Source organism: Cupressus sempervirens, chromosome 11, assembly GCF_028749045.1.
Source record: "Cupressus sempervirens isolate cs-2001-9-10 chromosome 11, ASM2874904v1, whole genome shotgun sequence".
NCBI classification, from domain to species: domain Eukaryota; kingdom Viridiplantae; phylum Streptophyta; class Pinopsida; order Cupressales; family Cupressaceae; genus Cupressus; species Cupressus sempervirens.
This window is the reverse complement of record NC_143128.1, coordinates 647,994,914-648,013,749: the sequence shown is the minus strand read 5'-3', so window position 1 is coordinate 648,013,749 and position 18,836 is coordinate 647,994,914. Positions and strand designations below refer to the sequence as shown.

Here is an 18,836-nt window from a genome sequence, read left to right as displayed (position 1 = left end):
ATTGCACTTATTTCCTTGTCCTCGTTTTTTTTCGGTTACATTCATCTTTCAAAAAGGTGACTCAGAGATGGGTATATTTATATGATTCAGTTGTTTTCAATTTCCTCAACAAAAATCTCAATCATAAAGTCCTACCCAATTTAAATTGGAGTTTCTGTCTTAATACCTATTTTGATACACATCTTTCATAAGGTGACTCAGATTAATAGTATTATGTTGTTTCCGATCCCCCTCAAAACATCTCAATCATAAAGTCCAAGTCAATTCTAGTTACACTTTTTTATCTCTATGTACGTTCCAAAGCAGAGATCCCTGTCCCATTGAACCTCCACAACACAACCCATGGCTTCTCCTCTCATTCCTTGTGTTGCAACACCACCTAAGCTGTTAATTTTGATCGTTGTTGTTGTGATTGGTGTTGGTAGTGTTGTAGGGAAAGAAGAGCAAGATCTTGTGAAGGTTGCAAGAGATGGGGAGATGTCTGAGTGGTTGAAATCAGTGAGGAGGAGGCTTCACAGATATCCAGAGCTAATGTTCAATGAGTTCAATACGAGTAAAGTGATAAGGGAAGAGCTGGATGCCATGGGAGTGCATTATGAATGGCCCTTTGCAAAGACAGGTTTGGTTGCAACTCTTGGATCTGGCACTGCCCCTGTTGTTGCCCTTCGTGCTGATATGGATGCTCTTCCTCTTCAGGTATGAATGTTATTTTCCTTTGTTTATTGGGCTGAATTAGTACATGTTGTCTCCTGGCCACACATAGCTCTAAAAGAAGCACGCATGCATATAAGATATGGTACTACTTGGGGAGCAATGTGTTCGGAAATAATGAGGGATTGTACCCTAAACTATGGTCTTGTTCACTTTAGGCATTTCATCGGAGTTAAGGAGAGAGTTAGAAAAATACCCAAAAGTATAAAGGCAGTGCAATATGAGGTTCAACCTGTGGCTTCAGCCTCGGTAGAACGTGTATTATCCAAAGCCCTGACCCAAAGATGAGTTATGTAGCCAATTTATAGGTCCCACAAAGCCCCCTAGCAACTAAACAGATCAGCAATCAAAAACCCTATTGGCGCCAACTGTTGGAATCACTGTTACCATTATACCAAAAGCTTGAGTTGTCATTGAATGTCAGAAGAGCCAGCGACAAGGATCCACCGGAGGCAGTTAAGCACATGTCAGAAATCCAGCAGTCTGCTGAACAATACCTTTACCTAGAGGGGATGGAGGCACCAACTTCCCAACAATCTCACCTTCAACTTGACCCAAGGGATTTGAACCCATTACCCAGTGATCTGATACTACTTGTTGGAATCACCACTGTCGTTACACCAAAAGCTCAAGTTGTCAATGAACGTCACAACATAAAGAAACAAGGCTCTATGGGAGGCGGTTAAGCACAAGTCACAAATCCATCAATCTATGCTGAATAGTACCTTCACTTGGACGGAGGCACCAACCTCCCAACACCAACTTCTAGTACTAGGGTGTTATGCTTTTTAAGCTTGGGGTTTCTTCAGCTTTCTGCACTCACTAAGAAACCCAAATTTGGGCTTGGTTGAAGTGAAATTTCTCAGTAAATAATACTCAGTGATCTTTAACTCAATCCTAATGACCTCTGGACTGCTCCTACTTTCAAGAGAATAACCCTACTCTTGTGAAGATGGAAAGAGCTGATGTACATTACCAGATTTGTTTTGGAGGAAAGGATAATTCCAAACTTCACATAAAGTGTGAAAGACCTAGTAGCACAACACCAGAATTGGAATGAATTTCACCCAGAGCCGCCATTTACTAACCAATCAGGCCAGCAAACCTCAATACCTTTTAAGATCAATTAAAAGATGAAAGAGGCCATGCACATTGACAACATTTCCGTACTTTTTGATAATTTGCAGCTAAGTGCATGGAGAGTTCAATGAAGACTAGACAAGTCTAAAAGTAACTTTTAACAAGGCACCCAGTCATGAGTTGACTGGATGATGATAGGAACCATTAACTTGGTCAATTTTATTAATTTCATAATCAATCTGAAACTTGGTAGTAAATCGGTAAAGAGTTGGTTTCATTATTCTTTTTCACTGAGCAAACCAATTGTCAGTATTGTTGAACAAACAATGTGTTTCTCCCCTGACTGCAAACTTTTACTGATTCATCAGTATGATTTACAATGTGTAGGAGCTTGTGGATTGGGAACATAAGAGTGCAAATGTTGGAAAAATGCATGCTTGTGGACATGATGCCCATGTCACTATGCTTCTAGGGGCTACCAAATTACTCCATCAGCAACAGGATAAACTGAAGGTATTCTCCAAACCCATCTTTATTTAATTATAGGCTACTACCAATGGAGTGGTAGGCAGATTGGCAATGAATGGCTTATTTCCCTCTTTTTTTTCCATGTCTCGGAGACGGGGACACACCGGGGACTTGGGACTTCATTCCTCCATCCCTAGCGGCACCACCAGATTCCGCCACCTCCATCAAGGATGGAGGAGGTCACGGTGTTGACTATTTGCTGATTCAACAATTTATGTTCAACGTTTGATTTTCCATTTCAATGCAGCGTTCAAGTATTCACACTTTTACATCTTTATATCTTATATTGCAATACATCTTTCCATAACTAGCTTCTTAAGTACCATATGTTTAATATATACAAACCCATCCCCTGCCACCATCCCCAAATTTAAGCCCCTCTGTCCCCACATCCCCGAAACTTGCGCCCTCGTACCACTGTCCCCCGTCCCCTGGGGCAGTGTAACTATGCTTATTTCAAACTCTGTCAAAATAGATGTACAAAATTACTATGCTTGTCAAGGTGGAGCCTACAAAGTCACCTGTATCTTTATATTATCATAAATGGATCATAGTGCAAGATTATGCATAGTTTAAGGAAAAGCACAACATATACTTTTACATGTGGCAGAACTTGCTAGATAAACCTGTATAACTTTCTGTTCTATATTGTTCCTTTGGCTAATGCAATTCTCTTTGTGAACCTTGAAAGGGTACTGTAAGACTTATTTTTCAACCAGCAGAAGAAGGAGGTGGAGGTGCTGCTCATATGATTCGTGAAGGTGCACTTGGAGATGCAGAAGCTATATTTGCAATGCATGTTGCACCTGAAATATCGACAGGGACTATATCTTCTCGCCCAGGACCACTTTTGGCCGGTTCATGTGTTTTTGAAGCTGTTATAACTGGAAGAGGTGGTCATGCTGCAATGCCACACATGGCTGCAGATCCTATTGTAGCTGCATCACTTACAATTCTTAGTTTACAGCAGATTATTTCTAGAGAGACAGATCCACTTGACAGTCAAGTATGTGCACCTTTTCTACTTTTCTGTGGCGACAATTCAAGTTTGTTTCTATTTTTTTTTTATGAATAGTCTTTTTTTATTAATAAAATATAAAGTTAAATATTCACAAAAAATAGGCTCGGGGATACAGGAACACTTTGCAAAAGTTCATTCGGCACCGAGACTGGAAAATTATAAACTATTTGTAAAAACAACAGTTTTGAAAGCCCTCAGACTGCAAGAGCTGTGCCAGCCGAGGGAGGAGGATCTTGACAATCATCAAATAAATTTGCCACAAAAGTTTGCAACTTACAAAGAAGTTCAATGAGAAAGTTTTTCCTGTGAATGTTTGGCCATATATCTGTATATTTATAGCAGAATATACCAAATAAATACAAATGATGTGTACTTTGGTTCAATATTTTAGAGTTTTATTAGAATTTTACAATTGTTTTTGGATTAGACTGTGTAAAAGAATTTTTCATTAGAATTTCGATCATATTGTAATTCATCAACAATAAAAAAAATTATCACCTTGAACTCTCTAGAAATGTAATTGAAAATATTGAAAATAAAATCTCTCATACAATCTTCTCTGAAAACAATTGCAATATTCCTTCCTATTTGTTGGAAACATATGTTTCTAGAACCATCTTCTCCAAAATGATGAATGCTAATGCTTTTCCTTGTTTCAATGTAGGTATTGTCGGTGACTTTTGTAGAAGCTGGAAAGGGGTACAATATAATTCCGGACAAGGTGCGGTTTGGAGGCACACTGAGGAGTCTCAGCTCTCAAGGACTTGCTCAATTAAGGAAAAGAATCAAAGAGGTAATTTTTTAAAAGCATTTAAAATTTTGTAAAACAAGTGTGGTGGATCTTAGTAGAGTAGGTGGTAAAAGGATCGAAGTGGTATTTCTATCATTGATTAGAAAGGCCTGATCAAACTTTTGCATATATCTTCAACTCACTACTAATGCATTAAGAATATGCTTAATCATAAATTAAATAAATGCGTAGCAATTGGATGGATATGGTTTTTTCATATGAAGTGTGTGATCTGCGTATGGTCGCTATTCCAATATTTTGACATTTTTTCTTTCTATAATTTGACTTGTTGTGGAAGATATCTCTTATTTATTAATCAGTAAGTTAAAGGATTCTATAAATGAATGGTCTCAGGCACAACTCTTGTTAAAGATTTTGTAAATGAGGTAGCAAGCTAAGTGGGCTTAACCTTTGGGAAAATTCTAAGGTGAAGCCATTTGAATTGTAGTACTGGGATGAATGAGCTCTTAAAAGGCTCAATAGTTCATTCACTTCTATGAGCAAAACCTAGATGAACGAGTACCAAATGTAGCTTCATTCTCAAGATGAGTTTTTGTGAACTACTACTCATGAAACATGAATCAATGAGTTTGGCTCAAGAACTACATAGTTGAATCCTAATAACAATTTCCATAATCCATTTACTCTTTTTCGTTTTTTTTAATGAATTTCTTTATGTCACTGCAAAATCGTTCTGTGTACCCTCCCAATTTGAAATCAGCCAAAATGCAACTTTCTACAGATTTGGAGAATTTCTCTAAACACCAACTCAAAAACTTCATAGGATACAATGAAGTGCGGTAAAATTATGTGTTCATCTTAATCAGGGAAATGGCAATTTAGCTTCTAGGATATATCAGTGCTTAAATTATCTCATATACTATAACTTACGCGTTAGTGCATCATAAGAACCTGAACCTCACTAATGAAAACATGCAGGTAATAGAGATGCAGGCCGCTATAAGTGGATGCACAGCATCCATTGATTTCAAAGAAGAACGCCCTGAATATCCCCCTACAGTAAATGATGAAAAGATGCACAATCACATTCAAAACATTGGGAAAACTTTGTTTGGGTCACATAATGTGAAGCTTTCAGAGAAGACAATGGGAGCAGAAGATTTTTCATTCTATGGACAGAAAATACCAAGTGCTATTTTATGGATCGGTGCAAAGAATGAAAGTATTGGAGCAGTTCATTCTCTTCACTCCCCTTATTTCTTCTTGGATGAAGAAGTACTTCCCTTGGGAGCAGCTTTGCATGCAACTCTTGCACTCAGGTACTTAGAAAATGGAGGACCTCTCAGTGGGTAGAAGGCCAAATTTACTGATTGGAGCTATTACCAACTTTACAAGAGGCCATTAATTTTCAACCTCAATGAAAATGATAATCTCAAGTCTTCCCATTAGTGTTGATGGCATTATCGTTTTTAAGTTTGCATCTAACTTGGAGGATATAGTTTCTTATATTTCTTATATATATTTGAGTTAAAGACTGTTCAATCTCCAGGGTTCTCCTATTTTTCTACTTCTCTTTGTTAGAATTTCTTTCATTTTGTGAACTTTGAAGATGGTATTACACTAAAAGTTGTGGATGCCATTGTCTTGTCATTTGAATTAGTTGATAAACTTTAACTAGTATCATATGATGACTAGTGTTTGTCTTTAAAATAGTTTACAAAATAATTTGTTTTTAAGCATGAAATTGATGTAATTGTTGAAAAATATTTGTACTTACTTGTATTGGTTTATCATTTTGAAGTAAAAAATAAGTAGTATATCGCTATTGAAATTTAGATCTAATAATACTTGGTGAACAATATTAATTATTAATTATTCTACACACTTTTATATCAAATGGTGCATATTATTAATTATTGATGACAAAAAAATTATTTAAAGAATATCTTTGCCAAATAACTATTTGCCAATATAATGAAAATTGTAATATTTTAAAAGATTTTCATTGTATTACATTAAATTCTAATATATAAAAATGAAACAATCATAATTCTTAAATTGTACCTGTCACTAAATCTACAAATAAAACAACTTACACTTTTAAATTTAAAATAAGAATGAATAAAAAAACATAAACAATAATAAAAATGTGTTTATATTTGTAATATTAATTATAAATGTTTTTAATGTATATTTATATATTTGAATTCAATAAAAAAGTATTGAAAAATAAATTCAAACAACTCTTTGAATATCATAAAATCCGAGGGCTGACATTAGTTGTCAAAAACATTGTCTCATCCTCCACGTAAGATGGAGACCCATTTTGTGGAGGGAATTTCCCCATTAGCTTGGGAGGCTCTAAATTTAGATGCTAGAAAATAAATCAATGAAATGTTTTAAGAAGTTCCTTTCAAATTCGTTAAATAAGAACATTGACTTTACTCAAAGTAAAATAAAAAATTATATTGAGTAAAGTATAATATAATTAAGTAATAACTAGGAAAAAAATATTTAAAATTTTATAAAATTTAACAAATTATTAATTCTATTTTTTTTTAAATGTATTTAAATTTTCTAAATATAAGTTTTTTAAGTTTTCCCTAAGGATTACATTGTCTAAAAGTTAATATATTTTACAAAATTAATTATTACTTGTTGTTCAACTTTTTGTGCAATAGTTTGTAAAAGTGGGCTTAATAGATGGTAACATTTGTAGGCAAATAAAAAGGAGATGGATCACTTTTGTCAAGAAAGAATTATGTTTATTTGTGGGCCTCCCTTTTTGGAAGAGCATCTCCTATTCCTAAACAATAATTGGTTAATAAATAGAAAAAATAGTTGGATAAATTTAACTTTTTTATTAATAGTATTGTCCCATACTAATAAAATTTAGAGAGGAGTATGAATGACTTCAAACTTAATTTATTTCTAAAATTATTTTATTTGATAATCACAAAGGGGAAATTTGTATATTTAAATATTATTTCTCATTTAGTTTTATACTTATAATAAGTGTTATATTCTTCTATAAATTTGACTTGTAGTTTGACTCGTATACATATTCAATTTGTTCTCTACTAGTATGAATTTCCTTATATTTTTCATTTACTTTTCAAATTGCATCAAGTTTATCTCCACTTGTATATATTTACCTCAAAATTATCATGCCAATACTTTAAGTTGTTTGCATGCTCAATATTGATCATGGAACACACATAAATGAATCCTAAAATCATTTGTTTTTCATTTTATTAACAATTATGATTCATCATGTTTCACCTTTTTGTATGGAATGTTTCTATGCTTTGGAACTTAAAAACTTTTCATGCGCAATTAACTCACAAGAAGTTCCAAGATTTTAAAAAAAACTTGAAACTAGTTTGTTTTATATTTTTAAAAAAGATTCATCTACATATATGGACCATTTGAATTTTGATTATCTTCTTCAATATTTCTCATCCTTTATATTTTGGTTGGTCATAGACGTTTGACCTAAAAGGATTCATCGCATTGTCGGATTAATGTTGGAATTATTGCAAGATTTCAAGATCAATTGAAGGAATCAAATGTTGCAGCTAGTAAGAGGATATTCATATACCTAAAAGGTACCTTAGGTTTTGGTTTGTGGTTTGACAAAGATAATGATTTTACATTTAATGCATATGCTAATGCAGAGTGGGAAAGAAATATTGATGATCGAAAAAGAATTGGTGGGGCATTCTTTTGGGAAGAATATTAGCTTCATGGATACGTAAGAAGTAGGATCTTATTTCACAAACCACTGTTGAAGCTATAAGAATGCTTGTGTTGTTTTTAGTTGTACTCATGTTTGGATGAAGCAAATGTTGAAGGATATCAAAGTTATCATTGATGAACCTGTCACTATTCATTGTGATAATTCTAGTATTATAAATATTTCAAAGAATCATGTTTTGCATTCAAAGATAAACAATATATCAATCAAATATCATTTCCTAAGGGAGAAGTTAATGAGAAGGAAGTGAAGTTGGAATATGTGGCTGCTATGTAACATATTGCAAACATTTTTACAAAGCCTTAACCAAAAGATACCTTTGAATATCTCAAAAGTATGCTTGATGTGATGCCCCTCCTATTAGAAATAGATGATTCAAGAATGTATCAGTCCAATGGTCTTAATAGACTTATCTAACATCTGGACTTGATGATTTGAGAATTTCTCCTAAGGGGGAGTAGTTAGTATGGTTTGAGATTTAAACACCTTTTTTGTCAATGTCAAAGAGAGAGAGAGATGTATGTTCCTATAGAAGAATCTTTGAGAGAAACATTGATGTAACTTTGTGCACTAATTAGTTTCTCGCTCCATATGTTGGCATCAATGCTGAAGGGGGAGATCGTTGGATTCGTGATGGAATTTTTGTTGGTTATTTCATTTTACATATGGTTTAGAATTAATGTTTTTTCATTGATGTAAACATATTTGTATCTACAAATCGCAATCTTTAGTTAATTTGTGTGATTGATCATTTCATTAAAGACACAGTTTTGAGTATAAGATCATGCATAATTGGGATTATGTTTTTAGTTGTGTTGAGATGATATCTATTCCACTATAGGTATTGATGCTATTATTTTTCATAATTACAGTGAATATATCAAAGATTGGTCGAAGACACTTTTCCTTTAAACTATTAAGGTTGTGGTACAATATTTTTTTAGGAAATTCTTGATGAAGCCAAATCTTACAATGCGAAGCTAGTGAAATTATTTAGACATGGATATGAATTTTCTACCATCTTTGTTTGTAAATTGAAGATCGAGAATATAGAAAAAAAAAATTGATAGGAGATAGTGAAATATTTCTTGGTCAACTCATTCAAGAAATATGTTGCTTTAATTAATGAGCTTAATAATTTATATGACAGTGTGTTGATTAATGTTTGTATTGGATAATGTGATTAATGGCTCTTATTAGGTCAACCTAATGAATAGTTTTTGACTTTTATTAATAAAGGAATTCCTTGGTGAATTAAGTGTGAGAGTGTGTAAGATGTGTGAGAGCTATGATGATGCAAATTTTAGATTTCAAATGTGGATCTGATGAAAGATTATTTTACAAAGGAAAGTCAATGATTAAATATGAGTGATCTTGAGAAGAGGAATGAGTAGAACCTAATAGAGTTGATGCACTTTTTTGGAACTATATTACCATAGTTTATGTTATTAGTTAGTTCACTTTTTCGTGGAAATTGCAATCCATTTTTTCATTTGTTTCCCAGATTAGGGTTGTTTCCCTCATTTTTATTGATTGTTGTCCAAATCAAGGTTATTGCCCTTGTTGTAGTTGAGCAATAAGCTCCAAGCGAGTACATGAATGCATGCACATTCCCCATAAACCTTTAACAGGGTTGTATATATTCTAGTACATCATCTAGTTGGTTTTATACCCACCATGTTTTTTCCCTAACATGGTTTCCACATCACAAAATTTGGTGTTATGTGTTGTGGTGTTATTTCTTTTTCATTGCACTGAACTATTCATATCTATGTCATGGTGAATCATTTAAGGTTTTGAGATTTCTAAAATTGATTCACTCCCCCCTACAGACACACACACACACAAATTGTATATTGTGCATTCTTATTTCTAATCAGTAAGTATCGAATTTCCCACAAGCCCCTACACCACTTGCCAAAATTAGAAAGACCCATGAAGGAAGTGACATGTATTAGCATGAATTCTAATGATATTATTCTAGGAGAGTCTATTGACATTTTTGGAGGTATGGTTGAGTGCTTATGTGTTTCATTCATGACTAGTTTTTACATTAATGTCACATATTGGATTTTTCGTTGGAACAAATAGAGTTACTATAATGCCCCACCAAGGGATCTAAAGTTTTACTAAGTTTGTCGAACATTTTTTTTTTAAGTTAAAGATAATAACTTAACAACAATAGTTATAACATAGTGGAAGCAATTAACATTCACATAAACACATCCCATAAAATAGATTACAATTCTTAAGGGTCTCATGGCATTGAATCACATTTAAGTTTAATTAATAATAAATCTAATATATAATAAGTTCTCATCAAAGAATAATGTACAAGTATGAATCCATTTAAATAATATACAATTATATATGATGCCACTTGGCAATAAACAAAATGCACAATCATCCACTGTACAGGTCACAGGATATGAAAGGCTGCAATAATATACATTGTTAAATTAATTACATCATCTCTTAAGATCTTATGAAATCAAATACAATACAATAGTACAACGATCCATCATAGAAATACAAGAATAGATAGAAAGGAACATCTACACAAACACATCCAACAACCATATCTAACAGTTGGATCTCAATTGTATAAGAAAAAGTACTACCACCTGACCTCGTGGAACCTAAATGGCCCACTCCAACCGCAGTGAAGAGATAGTCTCAAGTCCCAAATAGGATAACAAACTCAACAATCAAATCCAACATCTAGGTTCAAGGAATCACCTAGCAATCTAAGGTACCAAGAAACAAGTATCAACTAATCCTAGAGGCAATACAGACACATAGGAAATCTACTATACAAGTGGGCAAGTGTCATCGCACGAATCAATGCTAGAGTTACCCTGGTAGTCTAACTTGACCCTGGCCCCCTAGTGACTTTATGCAGCACTAGTATCCTTTCGTACTGACAAGGCATACTAACGATGGTTGCAACCAAGTGTTTTCTCTACTTCCATCCTAGTTTGTACTAGCACTCGAGGCATGGGTGAGAACATATAAAGACTCTTATTAGGTTCATTTTATTCCCATTTAGTGTAATGTTTTCACTTATTAAACAACTTATAATGGGTTACCCTAGCAGCCACTTTGGGCCTAGGCCTTGACCTCCATTGCAAGCCACTTCCCAACATGAATTATAAATAACCTACCCTAAGCTTAGTAAAATCAAAAGATCACAAAAGACCACATACCATACATCAATTCTTAAACAAGCAACTGACAAGTATTGAAAAATATTGATCATAATCATGGATTCCACCAATACGATCATCCTAACAGGATTGATCCCAAAATCAAGTATACATAAACCAATCCATGTCATAACATGACATCACCAAGAAAAAATCATACAAACACCTCAGTCCTATAAAAGCTACTAGAAAGTAATCCAAATACAACTGATCGAAGACTCAAAGGTTATATTAGATAGGTCACACCGTTCACCTCAATTTCACACAACAATATTGCAAAGCAATAACAATCAATGCATCAAAACATCTCATAGAGCATACCAGACACATTATCATGGTTGAGTATAAAAGATCAAGATCAAAACATCATCATGACATCACAAAACAAAACTCCCAAGCCTCTAGTAAACATCCTGACTGGCCAAGGCTAAGTCAAACCCGAAAACCCCAACACCAGTAAATCACATGTCACATAAAGTGCATATAAAAGTGAATTTCATAATTCATTAGGTTTTGAAATCCCTAAAGTTCAATATTTACTAAAAGTTTTCAAATTAAATCATAGACAATTCTATAATGAAAATCAATTTTCTCAAACAAGAGTTTCAACCTAGAGAACTTTTGAAAACAGAAACACAACAGACACGAAGAAGACAAGAATTTGAAGAACGAGAAACTACTGCACAAACCCACAAGACCCTACCTGGATCTGATGCTAAAATAATGAACACACAAACACGCAAGAATCTTTCTTTTCTTTCGAAAATCCTCTTTTTCAGAAATTGGCTCCTCCAAACCTATGTATCTAAAAATGAGCTCTAATTTTCTTAATAAAGAGTTTTTCTCCCAAATCAAGGCTTTGATCATGCAATCATGCCAAAACCCTTTGTCTTTAATTATTATATTTTAATTTTCATGCGCACACTTTATGTAATTTAATTAAAATAAACTTTATTAAATTAAAGCTTTCTCTCCCTTATTAAATCATGGGACGTTTTTAATATAATATTTATTAATTTAACTAATAATATTATTTAGAGTTTTCTAAAAATAAAACTCTTAAATAAATAATTATTATTAAATTAAATAAATATAAATACGCCTAAATTAGAACTTTAATCAAAAAAATTTAATTTAATTCTTTCATGCACATTTAAAGAAATTTTTAATTAAAATATTCTTTTATATTTTATTTTCCTCCACTTATTAATTAGTGTAAGCACTATTTAAAGCATAGTTTACTATTTAAATTAATAAGAATAATTAAAACTCATTATTTAAATGCAACTCTAACTTAATAATTGTTAATTAAATAATCATAATAAAACAATATTAATTTTTTAATCTTTTAATATTTTAATACTTTTTTTTTTTTTATCGATAAACGGTTGAAGCTTTCTATTATATTATATTAATAAAATTGAAATGGTTAAAAGACTTTATCCATTCTGACGGGCACTGGTAGGAAAGAACGGAGCAAGAAAACCTCTAGTCTTGCCCAGGATCGAAGTCCTATATTATATATAAGTAAAAGGGGCATACCCTAGTGTAAAATAATTAGACAAGATGACATGATAATTACAAAAGGATCTACTTGAAAGATTTGATCTTTTTAATCCATCCGAGCTCTGGATGCTGCATAATATGAGTTAAGCTATACGTCCTGATATCTATATGACATCATAGATTAAACATCAAGTAGTGTTAATGATTAGTACAAACATTATTTAGCATATATCATAATGTGTTAGTGCATTAAAGAATCTGAAGGGAGCATAACCCAGCAAAATAACAGTCGAAGATTAAAGCTCGAAACACTCCAAAAGACCAAAGATTAGAGTGTAAGCTATATCATAAAGAGTAGAATGGTCAAGGAAAAAATGCAATATAGTCTAAAAATAGTTAAAGGAAAAATAGTCTATTGAAGACAAAACATGTTTAATTAAGATAGAAAGGTATCAAATACCATACATGACAAATGTTGATCTGAAAAGGAAAAAGTGACACGTGTCATAATGAGGGCAAGTCAAAATAACAGACTGGAAAGAGATCCTCATGCCAAAATCACAGAGGCCATCAAAACCAACTCATGAATATGAGAGAGATGATAACGAGTAACGATCATAATATATTCCAGAAAATGATATTTACAGAGAAAAACTATATGAAAGTTTAGCAATGAACACACAAGAAGATTGCTTATAAAATGCAGCCTTATAACAAACTTATACAAGATTTCAAATCTGCAAAGGGAAAGCAGCCAGCTAAATTATAAAAACTAAACCTAGATATAGATTCTATACCCTATACTTAACTAGGTCGGATTAATACAACAAAATTGGCCCAAAACTACAACTATAGTTATCAATTTATTTTCTTTAAAACTATTATAATATTTGAAGCTTCATGTAGGATTTTGGCCTTTGAACACGGTGGAAACTCGTAGGTAGTCTTACCTCTACTAGATTTATCATAATTTGGTAGGCAAAATTCCACATTTTCCAAGTTGGAGAGGTCCACATCTGGATGGATGTATGCATCATAAGCCCGTAGATAATTCAAATGCTAGTCTCTACTCGAATCCTCAATAATTCATCTCCATCTCAACAAGAAGTGGATGCTTGCTTCCATCCTCAGTCACTCTCTAAAAAATTGAATGTTATCTCTGACGACTAGACATGGATGCCTAGGGTTGTTGGCAAGTTCTGGGCTTCCCAGTTCATGCTCCATGTATGCTTTTGGAAGGGGGATTCACAGCCTTTCATCAATGTTTTCTACCACTATCTCTAGCCCTAGCAACCAACAAGGGTCAAAAAAATTGTAGCTAAGTCTAACAATGTACCATTTCTCAACCCTTGCCCTAGCAAGGCAGCCTACCCATTGCTCCAGAATGTCACTATTTGTTCTCCACAAATAATCGTAGTTGAAAACTCCCTCACCCAATGCTCTACTAAATGCAATTCGACTAATGTCATCTATCGGCCAAAATATCATATTCCATCTTTCTTGTTTAACAAGACCATAGAAGGCCATAGTGCAATTTTTGAAAGCATGATATAAACAAATATTGGTATCCATGAAGAACCAATATCATAGACCAAAGAGCTACAATGAAGATTAAAACTTCAGAGAAAAATTTGCTAGTTATAAATTTTAGGAGGAAAAATCTAGAACTCGAAATGATGACATAGTCACCCAAAAGGGTTTGGAAGTGTCACTAGATTTTATAATTAGGCAGATTTTTATGCACGGATGAAAGATATACATCAAAATTTGGTACAAGGCTCAATTTAATGATAATTAAAATCATGATATCGTAAGAAGTTGGGAGGGAGAATAACAAACTAATTTAAAAAGTTATCCTAGTTCACTTTGGTTAAATATTAACTAATTTTCTACATTAGTGCCTTTATTTGCTAGGCTATCTGCTTCCGTGTTTCCTTCTCTGTAGATATGCGAGAATCTTACCTCTTCAATTTTTTGTAATAGTTTAAGGGTTGTTTCTATTTTGGAATTTATGATCCAGTTTGGCTTCTCCCTTTCCTGAGAGCATTTAATATAATATGTGAGTCTCCTTTGATTATAATCTTTTTAATGCTAAGGCTACTACATATTTTTAGACCTTCTTCTATCACTTCTAATTCTGGTAAGTTATTGGTCGTTATTTCTAGTGGCTTAGACTATTTTGCTAGGCATTTTCTTGATTCTTCCCTAACAATACATCCTATGCCTACCTTTCCTGGATTTCCTCTAGAAGCTTTGTCAAAATTTAGTTTCTTCCATCCTATCAATGGTGGTACCCATTTACATGCTTTCCTAGCTAAATTATTTTTCTTCTTGTAAGAGAGAGGAGGATTCATGATGAGAGGCCATAATTCTTTAATCTCCACATCCCATTTTGTAAATGATCCTTCTTCTTTCGATCTTTTCCTTAGGTCGCTATTCATAACTTCTATAATGATGACTTCAATTTTTGTAAGGAGAGCTTGCAAGTTAAGATCTTTATTTTGAGATGCACCAATTTCTTTCTTTCTAGATTTCTTAGGTTAGGATTGTGGGGGTGATATTCCAAAGTTTCCCATATACATTATTAGGAGGGTCTTTTGGCCAACCAATTAGGTGATCTAGCCAATTACTTGCTAGGGGGGTTGTCCACTTGAATTTTTATTTGAGCCACCTCCAACATTCCTGAGTGTATTTACAAAGATATAAGAGATGTTCTACAGTTTCTTCACTTTCTTTATATAGTATACATCTTGAGGACCTTCGAGACCCATTTTTTAATTCTATCTATTGTTAGTATTCTCTTCTACATTGTCACCCAAAGAAATATACCTACTTTGGGAAGCCCTACTAAATCCCAGCATAGATTGGGAGGGTACTAACATCCCATCTCTAAGAATTTTTGATTATTCTATACCCTTCCATGATTTTATAAGTTCCATCCTTAGAAGCTACCCAAATCAGTTTGTCCTCCCTATTTTTAATTGAAATCAGATGATTCTTAAGGATTTTTTCTAGAATATCTTGATCCGCCTAGTTGTTCCCACAGTTAATGAGGGGTTTCCATTTCCAACTTTTTTATGACTCAGATTAGTTTTCCTGTATATAATCTTTCATTTTTAAACCCCATATTGTCTTAAGGTGAGTTATAGCTTCTAGGGTAATTTCTGATATATTTATAGGTGGATGTCCATTCCATGAGTCCTCCCAAAATAGAGCTTCATCACCTTTCCCAATATCCCATGTAAGGTATTTGGATATTAGATGTCAACATTTAACTAGGAAGTTCCAGCCTACAGAGCCTTTAGGGGGCTCTCTAATTCTAAATAAGAAGGTGTTATCCAATGAGTTGAGGTATTTGTTATAAAGGATTCTAGCCCATTTTCTGTCTTGTTCTTGATATAGTCTCCAAACTTGTTGAGCTCCTGATGCTTCATTTTGCCATTTTTGATTTTTGATTCCTATGCCCCCAACTTCCTTGGGTTTACAAATTTTGTCCCAGCTGATTAGAGTTGCCTCCTTTTTATCCTCTAATCCATTCCAAAAGAATTCTCAAAGTTTTGTTCATAGGTAATTGTGTGTAGGAGAGCTAATAGGTGGGAATAACTGATAAAATAGCTTTAATTTTAGTAGTTCTCCTAGCCTTGGTCAGCTATCTTCCTTTCCAAGTCTCTATTTGGTTATCAATTTTCCCTAGGATGTGCTCCCATCCTGGGTTTTTCTTGCTACCTTTGTCTAGAAAAATTCCTAGATATTTAAATGGTAAAGTGCTCTTTTTCAATCCTATTTTTTTGTGTATCTGGTCTTCTCTTTCCTCTGGTGTATTTAAGAAGAAGATTTCTGATTTTTTAGCATTAATTCTTTGGCTCAAGGCTTTATTATATGTTTCTAGAATATTTTGCATGTGTTCAGCCTCATTGAGAGTGTTGATTCTTGCTATGATTATGTCATCAGCAAACTATTGATGAGTCTTATTTTCTACATCATTTGTTACTTTGACTCCTTTAATTTTGTAATGTAATTGCACAAATTTGATTGCTCTTCCAAATGATTCTACCATAATGATAAACATAAATGGGGATATAGGGTCTCCTTGTCGGATCCCCCTTGAAATATTGAAAAAGCCTTTCAGAGTACCATTGATGAGAAAGGAAATTTTTGGGGTGGATATACATTGATATATGATTTTTATCCACTATTATGAGAAGCCAAAAGCTTCAAGAGTTTTACATAGGAATCTCCAGTCTACTTTGTTGTAAGCTTTTTGAATATCTAGTTTTAATAACATACATGCTTCATTATTTTTTATTGCAGAGTGGATAGTTTCTTGGATGATACCATCAAGGATGGATCTACTTGGAACAAAACCTGTTTGTTCCTCTAATATGAGTTTAGGGAGAAAACTTTTGAGATAGTTGGCTAAAACTTTTGAGAATACTTTGTAAATAGTATTACAAAGTGTGATGGGTCTAAAGTCACCTGGTTCTACACATAAGTTATTTTTATGGATAAGGGTTAAGAAGGTGTGATTGATTTCTGATAAGAGAGATCCTCCATTCCTAGAAGCTTCCAGATCTTTCCATAAGTCTTCGCCTACTATATCCCAGCATTGTTGGAAGAAGAATACTTGGAACCCATCTAGTCCTGGTGATTTGTCTGGATTAATGTTGAAAAGGGCAATTTTGACTTCTTGAAGAGTAAAGAGTTTATTAAGGATTCTATTATCTTCATTTGTGATCAACTTGGGAATAGATTTTAACATTTCCTCTTGGTCTACTTTATTCAAAGAGTTAAAATTGTTGAGGGTATCTTTGAAGTAGTGGACAAATATTTCTGCTATTTTTTTTGAGTTTTCAGTTTGCTCACCTTGTGGATTCCTTATTTTTGTTATGTTATTACGAGTTCTATTATGTAGTGTGTTGTTATGGAATAATTTCATGTTGCGATCTCCTTCTAACAGCCACTTCTCTCTAGATTTTTGCTTCCAGAATATTTCTTCTTTTGCTAATATTTCTTCTTGTTTTAAGATGTACTCTTTTTCTAATTGATAAGTTTCATTATTCATTCCATTAATGATGATTTCTTTGTTTAATTTATCTAATTTTCCTTCAATATCTAGTTTTTCTTTGAAGATTTTTTTAATTGCATTTTATTCCATTTTAGATTTATTTCTTTTATGCTTTTTAACTTTGACACAAAGCAAAACATTTTTGAATCTTGAAACTATTCTTTCTGCCACCATCTTTTTATTTGATCCATGAACAATTTGTCCATAAACCACATCTTTTCACATTTAAAAGGGTTCCTACTTGGTTTAATCTGCTCTTTGATTTCCAATTTTACTAGAAAATGATCTGAACCTGGCATTGGTAGTATTTCTACATTGACTCCTTTATTCAATATGCTAAGCTCTCCTTTTAGCAAGAATCTGTCCAGTCATTATGCGATATAACAAAAGCCTTTCCTCCTATTATTCCAAGTATATAAGCCATTTTTTATAGTGATTTCTATAAGGGAATCCTTCTGGATCCATTTTCTGAAGTCTTCCATAGCTCTAGAAACTGAGCTTATTCCACCATATTTTTCCTCTTTTCTTGAAATAACATTAAAATCTCCTCCTATGATAACTACCTCATTTGGTTTTGTATTAATAAATGCATTGATTTCATTCCAAACTACTAATTTCTCTGATGATTGAGTGGGCCCATAGACATTTATTACAATCAATTGTATGTTTGATTTTGTGCTGACAAATCTACTTCCCATCCAGTTGGTGTGGGCAGATGTATCTTCTATATTGACTTGCTGAGAATTCCATATGATACCAAGTCTTCCTGAGGCTCCCTATGACTCTTTAAACTCTGATGTCCAATTTCCCAATTTCTGACTTAATTTTATTCCTCCTTCTTTGTTTAATTGTGTTTCTTGTATTAATGTAATGTTTAAATCAAACAGTGTGAGATTACACTTTAATAAGCATTTCTTGCTAGATGCATTTAGGCACCTAGTATTCCAAGTGGTGATTTTCATTGATCCTTGGGAAGGCTCTTCCCCTTCCCACCTTGTAGAATGTCAAAAATCTTTGTTTTTTCATTTACCTTTCCTATAGCCTCCCTTGATTCTTTTAGTGATTTCCTCCCTCGTTTTTTCTTGGTTTTCTCGCAATTTGGTGTCTTCATTCCTTCCTAATTTATTGAGAAACCTATCTTTTCCAAATTTTGTTCTTTTAACACTTTTTTCACTATCTCTAAATCTTCTCTTGCCTGATAGTCTTCTATA

General features: G+C 33.2%; 1 protein-coding gene across 2 annotated transcripts; it reads left to right on the top strand.

Moving 5' to 3' along the window:
• Positions 1-202: 202 nt before the first annotated feature.
• On the top strand, positions 203-5,635 carry LOC149531434 (IAA-amino acid hydrolase ILR1-like 7). 2 transcript variants are annotated; one of them, XM_089810372.1, is made up of 5 exons: positions 203-696; positions 2,179-2,304; positions 3,011-3,325; positions 4,005-4,133; positions 5,070-5,635. In XM_089810372.1, exons 1-5 carry the CDS (start codon positions 343-345, stop codon positions 5,442-5,444), a joined length of 1,299 nt encoding a protein of 432 aa, XP_089666498.1. In that variant the 5' UTR covers positions 203-342; the 3' UTR covers positions 5,445-5,635. The 2 variants fall into 2 exon arrangements, with proteins under 2 accessions (XP_089666498.1, XP_089666499.1); XM_089810373.1 differs by lacking the exon at positions 2,179-2,304.
• Positions 5,636-18,836: the final 13,201 nt, after the last annotated feature.

Bases quoted from the DNA above. Each gene is read 5' to 3' on its own strand.
- LOC149531434 (XM_089810372.1), top strand. From the start codon at position 343: ATGGCTTCTCCTCTCATTCCTTGTGTTGCAACACCACCTAAGCTGTTA. The intron at 697-2,178 runs GTATGAATGTTA...TACAATGTGTAG, and splicing joins TGGATGCTCTTCCTCTTCAG to GAGCTTGTGGATTGGGAACA. The intron at 3,326-4,004 runs GTATGTGCACCT...GTTTCAATGTAG, and splicing joins CAGATCCACTTGACAGTCAA to GTATTGTCGGTGACTTTTGT.